A 9,015-nucleotide genomic window follows, 5' to 3' on the forward strand; every position below is an offset into this window, starting at 1 on the left:
AGTCTCCATTAACCTAGTCCGAGTCATCAAGGTTGAGTCTGTATCGAGTTCCAAGATGGGCTCCAGTGCTCCACTCTGGCACAGTCAAAGAGCTGACATGCACGTACATAAGTATTGGTGATGTCATGAGATCATGAGGTGCTATGATATGATGACACTTGTTTGAAACAATGAAATCAAGAAGTGATAGCCTACTAAGAGGAGTGCTGGGGAAAACAGACTTCAACTTCCCAGTCCGAATGCAGTCAATGGTCGAGTTCAAGTCTGAGTCATCAGAGGTCAAGCCCTAGCTTGGCATCGCCTCCCTGATCTCGCAAACTTACATTCAATTTCACTCAGCAGATGAGTCTGGACATCCAACCGTTCTAACGGAATCCGCTTGAACAGAAATTTGTTCGTGCCAATCACAACCGTTTATCTAATATGGGGCGGGTTTAATAAGATGACGGATCAGAGGAGTACCGTAGAGGCATTTTTGCTGATTGGTTGTAGGTCTATCCAACTGTGTCCAGAGGCATTTTGATCTACGTCCGTTGGTAACGCCCCTTGGGAACTGCGAGTTTCCAGACCCTTCGCATTTTTGCGAATTGGGTCTGGCGAAGCCAGGCTATAAGTCCAAGTCAAGTCACGAAAATCAGGACTCGAGTACTCGAGTCAGACTCAAGTACTACAACACTGTCCCACCCATTACAAACTTTACACAGCCTAGGCTGCCGTCGGCTCTATTGTCCTCACCAAAACGGACACTGGAGAAGTTGGCCCATAATTTCACCTGTTTCAGCTGTTTTACTAATTAGCTGACCATCAATCAATCAGTCCATCTGTGTTCTTTTCCTGCCGTGGGAAAGTGGCTGTCGCTGCTAGAACAATCTGTTGTTGAATCCCAGCCAAGGGAGGGACTTTCTGGAGACCCATACGCACACCAACAAATATGTACAAAATGGGAAATGTTAGAACAGAAAAAAAAGGACAAGGAACATCCCCTCAGTGACCGTTCTGCAGAGTTCTCCTCTGTGGCATCTAAAAATAGCATTCCAACAGGGGTCCCCCGCCAACTATATATCATGAGAGGAGTTGCAAGGGTGAGATACTTGACCTTAGGTTCAGGCTACCAGCTGAACATTTACATGTTTTCACATTTAAGCTGAAACATTGGTGGACGTGTGCTAAATACAAGCCTGAACTATTTCTGGTTCACACAACATAAAACATTATTATTAAAAAAAAGTTATTTTAAGAGCATCTTATTTAGGACCCAGATATTGGTTATGAATGTTTCTGCACATACTGTACAATAGTCCACTATGTGAAGGCTGGTTTAAATGTAGCTGTTCTCACACTGTGCTTTCAAACCAGCTCCAGCAACTGTGCATGCATAACAGGCCCCAGCTGCTGAGTGTGTCTCAGTGTTGTCAATAAGCCAAGACTAGCAATTTTGACTTTATAAACTGTATACAGTATGTAGTGTTTTCAACTGAATGTTTATTAATGTCTATAATATTTTTTTTTACATGTCCTCAAATAGAGGACATCTTCATTTCAATTACCATAGGCCTACTCTCAAGGTACTGCTCTTCAGACCCAGCACTGAATGTTAGTTTTAGAGATGCAGCCTCCTGTGTGTGTTGCTGTGTACTTAACATATACTGAAAAGTCATATTCACCATGCAATGATTTCACATAAGCGAGTGATCCTTTTAATATTTTTATTCAAATCACCACAATGTTTAGAACCAAATGTGAAATCTTGGAGTACAGAGTATACATTTGTTTTGGCAACACAATGAAGAATAATAGGAGCAACACACGCTGTCATTTCAGCTTTTCTGCTCATTGAACTGAGCCTGTCGTCTTCTAATCCAGCCACGGACGGGTCACAATCCCATCATGCCTCTCTCACGTAAGTCCTCACTGCCACCACCTCTCCCATACAGCATTTCTGTAAGGAGAAGACCGTTTTATCAAGGTGTCGAAAGTGCAGGCCAGATACATTCCAGCACGTGGTTTGAATTAGGCTACAGAAAGAGATGAGCATATTACAATTACATATTAATACCAACAGACAGGATTTGTCAATGACAGACGTGAAAGAACTATCAAATTCTGCATGGGTCGTTCATGTGGTAATCTAAGCAATTTATGAAAATAGACACTGGTTAGACAATGCACTGCACAAAAATGAAAGACATTTAGGACGTTTTTCAGAGGAGAAAAACTCTTTACCGCTATCAATTTTCCATCTGAGATCTCCCTCTCAATGTGCGTCTCCTTGCCATCCCATTTCTGTTTCTGCACAAGTTTGCCGTTTTCAAGAGTCACAACCGTCTGGGAGAAAGGAGAAAGAGAGATAACAGATAGCCTAAATTCCAGTCACCCGTTATTACCTAATTTGGCCAAATTCATGTACAAATTTCTCCACCGACAAACAAACCGTTGTTTTCCTGTCGTCCGCGGTAGTCTCATCAAATGGCTCGTTAAGTTTGAATTTCATCTCAGTAGTTTTGAAGGTGCTCTGCGACTTCATACAAATAATCCCTTGGTCGTCCACGGTCACTATCAGATTGGGTTTGGTCCGATTTCCTACCTGCCGGGTTGCAAATCCAACACCTGCACAAAGGAGAGAAATTGTCAGCATGAGGGTGAGTTGATGGGACGGCATTGTTGCCGTGTGATGTCGCAAAGCCCGACTGTGCAATTATTACATGTAGGTTAGGATAATTCACGGTCCTTATCAAATATCAAATGCATTAAAAACATATCAAAAAATTATATTTTCATTTTTCACATGTATTCGCCTACCTATTGCCTTCATATAATCGTCGAAGTTCTCGCTGGAAGTCATTTTCCATGTTCCAACAAACTTCTCAACCATCTTTGCAGTGTCTGTGGTATCCTGAACAGTCGGGACCAAAATCTGAATTCAACTCTCCTCACTTATCAGCGCGAGCCAATGTTTTTAAAGGGAACCATCTGACACGCGCACTGCTAGCGTGTCCAATCACAACCACAGACGTCATATTGTAATTTCCTATGGAAAACGCTACAGTGGGGATGGGTGAAAGGTTGTTAGTAGCAGCACACCACGTCCTCCTGTGCCAAACAACATTTACCCTACTATGCTGAGGGTTGCACAACGTTTCATACGTTTCAAATGCTGGAATGAACTCCAATGAAAAGTCTGAAACACAAACTTCAAATCATGACACGTCTGAAAAGCTTAAAGGAGTAGTAAAGGGAAAATGCATGTTTAGCCCTGTTTGAAGGTTAGGCCTACTTATGATCATATACAATGGTTCAGATAACGTTGACAAAACTATAATTTTCTAGAAAGTTGATAATTGCTCTACCACCGTTTTGGTCATACAATGGATGTGGATGGGCATCTTGAAAAATCATTCAAAAACATGTTAAACTCTCGATTTCAAAGACAAGAAGCTCACCAAGGGTGTGATTGGTGTCCGTTGGTGTTCTGACATCAAATTCGCTGTAAAGTATGAATCCTGTAGGGTTTTATTGATCATTTTACGAAATCCATCGACTTGTATTAAAGCAACCGTTGTAGATGTGTAGATCAATCCGCAGAGGGGATTCAGGAAGCGGAACGACTTACGGTAACTATTGTTATTGTTTATGTTGCTAGGCTACCTAGTTTGCGGAAGTTTACACACGTATGTGCTGCGACTAAATAGTTCTATGGTAAATATTTAAAAAAGCCTTTCCAGATGAACTAGAATGTTACTTTATGGCGAATTATATGTCAGACTGCAACTAACACCTAGGTGAGTTTCTTGTCTTTGAAATCGAGAGTTTAACATGTTTTTGAATGACTTTTCAAGATGCCCATCCACATCCATTGTATGACCAAAACGGTGGTAGAGCAATTATAAACTCATGATCATAAGTAACCTTAAAACAGGGCTAAACATGCATTTTCCCTTTACTACTCCTTTAAGGAATTTGAGTCTCTTAAATTAAAAAGAATGCCTTGATGCTTTTAATAAATTAGAACATGCATAGTGTTTTTTAAGTCAAGACAATTCTCTAGCCTAGATAACCCCACAGCTGTTTCTGTCTAATCAAAGTTCATTAATATTCAGTTATCAGAACAAACTTCAACAGGATATCATGTCAATACAGCATTTTATTACAAACACTCACAGATATATACACACACAGATATACATAAATATTGCGGAGGGAGACTATTTCTTTGCTCCAGCTTTGGCCTGTGGGTCTTTGGCTGTGCAGCGAGACTGTAGTGCTGTGAGCATCTCATTACTGGTCAGCCTGGCTCCCTTCATCATCAGCCTCTCGCCATCAACTGTGGAGGAGACAGACAACACGACATGTCAGACTGACGTCTCTCTGGATGGAACACAGCCAGTCGACTCGAGCCATGAAGAGTGTATATCTGTGAAGATACAATTATCTTAATTCTCTGAATGTGTTGTCTGTATTTTATGTGTATGGGTTCATTATTGTGTGTGAGTGAGTTTCAGATCAGGTAGGCTATGGTAAATGTATTGCATTTATATAGAGCTGTGGGTGGGTGGTTACTGGGTGCTGTGGCATGTGATACTGTAGGTGGTGTGCTGTTGTTGTGTGGAGTGAGTTTTAGTTGGTGTTGTTTTTTGTATTACGAATTATGATGACTATTATATATATATGTATATATATAATTTGTTGTCATCATTTGTTGACAACTGACAACAGGTGGCTAAATCTGTCATGTTTACATTTGATTTTAAATGTTAACTAGGGCTGCAAGCAGCAGTGAGCGGGCCCTCGCACTCCACGCGTGTCGGGGTGCGGCGCCGTTAAAGGGTGTGCTATTTCGGTGTCCAGTACTGAGAGAAACTTCCTGTCACCAGTAGGTGGCGCTCTAAGCGTGACTCAATACCGACGCATTGATGTGTTCAGGACGGTACCTTGATGAAGCATGAGAAATGTTGTGTAAATCGGACAATGTATGTAGGAGTTATGATGACTTCCTGCTTGACCTGTAGGCGGCGCTATAAGTATGACTCAATACTGACCTACAGATGTGTTCAGGACGCGACCTTCATCAAGCGTGAGCAATTTGGGGTAAATTGGATAATGTATGTAGGAGTTATGAGGACTTCCTGTAAACAGTAGGTGGCGCTATAAGTATGACTCAATGCTGACGCACAGATGTGTTCAGGATGCGACCTTCATCAACCCTGAGCAATTTGGAGTAAATCGGATAACTTATGTAGGAGTTATGAGGACTTCCTGTTTCACCAGTAGGTGGCACTGTAGGTATGACGCAATACTGACTTACAGATGTGTTCAAGATGCGACTTTCATCAAGCATTCATCAAGCATGAGCAATTTGGAGTAAATTGGATAACGTATGTAGGAGTTATCAGTACTTCCTTTTTCACCAGTAGTTGGCGCTATAAGTGTGACTCAATACCGACTTATAGATGTGTTCAGAATGCGACCTTCATGAAGCATCAGCAATTTGAGCAATTTGGTGCGAATCGGATAATGTATGTAGGAGTTGAGGACTTCCTGTTTCACCAATAGGTGGCGCTATAAGTATGACGCAATACTGACACATAGATGTGTTCAGGACAGAAACTTCATGAAGCGTGAGAAATATCGGACAAATCGGATAATGTATGTAGGAGTTATGAGGACTTCCTGTTTTATGACGAAATATTAGAATTTGGCGAAAACTTTTTTTTTTTGATAACTTTTGATCAAAGGTCTTAAGATGAAGCTGACCGAATATGAAGTTGATCGGATGAAATCTGTAGGAGGAGTTTGTTAAAGTACGAGGCATGGAAATGGTAAAAACAAGGAAAAAATGTCACATTAAGAGCAAAATGGCTGACTTCCTGTTGGATGTTGGGTATAGCTCCAAGAGACATTTTAGTGTGTCTCGATGAATTACATATGCCCACCAAATTTCGTTCCTTCTTAAATCCTGTTCCTAGATAAGAACAAATCCCAGATAAGAAACCATTCATGAATGCCAGAATTGTTCCGGGAACTTCGTAAGTGGAGTTAGGAAGAAATTTCTTCTTAACATCTTCTTAACTGCGTTCAGGAATGAGGATTTTCTACATTTACTTACATTGTCTTAAGAATACCTTAATAAAATGCAACCCTCCAGTTGTCCAGTCAATAACTACTGGTCTATTTTGAACATAGGAACCTTATACAATGTATTTTGTTTTTTTATGTTCATGTACTCCAATGTATTACTGTATGTAGTTGTACAGTGCACTGGCACACAATCACACCGTAGTTGCACAGTGCACTGACACAGATAATCACATCTACCAACAGCTAGTTGAAAAGTCATATAATTTGTCATGACTAGATGTGTGTCGGCAGCAAAGGCAGGACATGCAGTTGGGCAGGACAAGGCCTGAGCCTTAATCCACCCCAAAACACAGGAACACCCAACATGACAAACACTTAGGAACCGACAAAGGAACAAACATCTTCTCGTTGGCGTTCAGTTCAAGTTGAGTCAACGTCTTCAACGTCATTTTAAATTTTGCTGCTATTGTGTGTATGTATTATTATCATGCTGATTGTTTTGTTATATTAGTTTCTGGTATTTCAGCCTATACAGCACTTTCGTCAACTATGGTTGTCTTAAATGTGCTATAGAAATAAAGTTTGACTTGACTTGACAAAGGAAGTGGGCTACTGCATGAAGGACAGCTAAGGAGGGACATGAGATGCAGGTGGGCTAAACACAACCAGGGACAGGTGGGGACATAGAAACTGGTTCAAACTGGGATTTGTTTTTAGCTAACATAGTGTAGGCCAACTATTTGCCTAGCTAGCCACCGTCCAACTTCAACGTGCATCGTCATCACGCCGGAAAAGGGAGTGACAATCAGCGGGTCTACAAGGGGTGTGTTTACGTCGCCGATAGATACCCGTGCCTACAGCAGTCATCAGACACAGGACTGAATGCAGAGAGTACCCTTTCACACTGAAGACCAAAGCCAGATGTTAGTGGGTGTTGGTGAGTATTTTGGCCAGTGTAAATGGGGCTTTAGCCTACAATTCAAATTAAACAAAGATGTCAATCAATCAATCAACCAATCAATCAATCAATCAAGATAGCAATGAGTCAGTTGATAATATATTGATCGATTAATACACTTATCCATTTATCAAGGTGAACACTAAGCTTTTTATTTTAAGTGTGTTCATTCCTGAATTTGAATCTTATATCTTGACCTCAGTGCAATTCCACATAGGCAATCATCACAAGATGCACCAGGAATATCTCAATGGGAATAACACTGCAGGGTAGGCCCTTAGTCCTATGGGTGTGGTGAGACATTTCCTGGTTGTGCAATTTAAATATTATATAATGCGCACAAAAACTAAGGTATTATCACCATCAAGAAGTCTAACATTTAACTGTTACAACATGGTTATAGTCTCAACGTTATACACAATGTAACACTGAAACTAAGTACACTGTTCAGTACAATTCACAAATTCTGTAAGATTTACTTGCTCTTGGGCTTTTATGAAAGTGGTCACAAAGTCTTGTTACGGAGAAATGATGCGTCAATACTGGGCTAGCCCAAAGTTAACCCTGGGGCTCTCCATGACAACATTTGGTGACCACTGTCAGAATAGTCGGATGCTGCTCATACATTTTGAACGTCAGATAAGTTGTCCTTACTGAATGTGATGTCCACCAAGGGTTCAGACATGTCATGTTTCACTGTTGTTGTCACCTCACAGTTCATGTTGGTCGACCTGGCTTTCTCTGATCCCACCATGGCCAGAAACTCACTGGAAGATGAAAGGTTGTGTTAGTGATACGAAAGCAACTGAAATGAACATGAATGCCTCAGTATGCATCCTTTGGCATGAAAAGAGATGGTAGAAATGTACAGCTTGCTTGTTATGGATCTCTGCAATGGAAAACGTCAAACGCGAACTGCTGTTAATTGAGATGCAATTATGCAGCTTTTATTTTAGAGACTAGCATGCAAACATGCAACCGCAATGTAGGGCTGTATGACAGAATACAGCAGGTCCACAGATAGCTACAACACAATGCTGAGCCTGCTCTAGTTGATTATATAAATGGGTAGAACCACAAGATGTGTAAGGAGCATCTCTGAGCATCTCTTCTGTGGCAGCTAGCCATCTAACATCAACAAAACCTACTAGCCAAAACAAAGCATTTTCGACCGACGAAACTGTTATCTGTTTGATAAGATAATGAGTGGCATTCATTTGCCGGCTAGACACAATACAATAGCTGCTACTGATGTGCAGAAAAAACGACAGATACAGTAGCTGGCTGGCTAACGTTAGCTAGCCTTTACTGATGGTGCACGCAAGTGAAGTTCAGCGAGAATGCTACGGACTGGGGTTAAGAAATATACGTTACATAATGAAAAACATGGAAAACCTGTCTCATTCGTACCGTGTGGAGCGAACATTGGACTCAAATGGGCAGAACTGCACCACTATATTCTTTACTGCTTTCAGCACCACAACTGACCGACTGGAAGCTGCCATGTTTACGAAATGACCTTTCAACCGGCTCCGTCTCGGCACATGCAGATGCAGATACCGCTAGATGGCGCTAATGGATAACTCAGTGAACCCTCGCGGGAGCGCGCACAGCTAGTGCTAGACCCATGGGGCTAGACCAGACTTGATTTCAAGATTTGTGTGGCAAGGTCAGAAAGTGTTTAAAAACGATACAATCTTCTTTCTGGTTGTTCATCAATATTGAGAAATTATCTGACGTCTGAACATTTAGTCATCAGTGTTGTATTAGTCTCAGAAGTAGCCTAGACTCATAGAAGTAGCCTAGTAAAAGTAGCATTTGTAAAGAGCTATGCGCGCTCCCGCGAGGGGATGCAAAACTCGGCATAACACCGTTCACAGGCACATCCGGGAACTTTGGCTTGCAACACTCAGTGGCCAGTGCAGTATCATCTATCCAGTCAAGGTAAGCAATTACCAATGAAATATTTTACTTTTCAGTCC

At 41.4% G+C, this 9,015-nt stretch overlaps 2 protein-coding genes across 2 annotated transcripts; both read right to left on the reverse strand.

Moving 5' to 3' along the window:
- Nucleotides 1-1,739: 1,739 nt before the first annotated feature.
- Nucleotides 1,740-2,930, reverse strand: fabp4a (fatty acid binding protein 4a). Its single transcript, XM_084454872.1, has 4 exons — nucleotides 2,800-2,930; nucleotides 2,432-2,607; nucleotides 2,224-2,325; nucleotides 1,740-1,939 (listed from the first exon to the last, which is right to left on the reverse strand). Exons 1-4 carry the CDS (start codon nucleotides 2,870-2,872, stop codon nucleotides 1,886-1,888), a joined length of 405 nt encoding a protein of 134 aa, XP_084310998.1. The 5' UTR covers nucleotides 2,873-2,930; the 3' UTR covers nucleotides 1,740-1,885.
- A 1,193-nt stretch (nucleotides 2,931-4,123) lies between these two features.
- Nucleotides 4,124-8,538, reverse strand: mrpl53 (mitochondrial ribosomal protein L53; the record flags this gene model as incomplete). Its single annotated transcript, XM_084455677.1, has 3 exons — nucleotides 4,124-4,321; nucleotides 7,688-7,800; nucleotides 8,444-8,538. The coding sequence occupies 3 exons, from the start codon at nucleotides 8,536-8,538 to the stop codon at nucleotides 4,203-4,205; spliced, it is 327 nt and encodes a 108-aa protein (XP_084311803.1). The 3' UTR covers nucleotides 4,124-4,202.
- Between the last annotated feature and the right edge of the window lie 477 nt (nucleotides 8,539-9,015).

The sequence above is a fragment of the Borostomias antarcticus genome (genome assembly GCF_949987555.1).
Source record: "Borostomias antarcticus genome assembly, chromosome: 21".
In the NCBI taxonomy this organism is placed as follows: Eukaryota; Metazoa; Chordata; class Actinopteri; order Stomiiformes; family Stomiidae; genus Borostomias; species Borostomias antarcticus.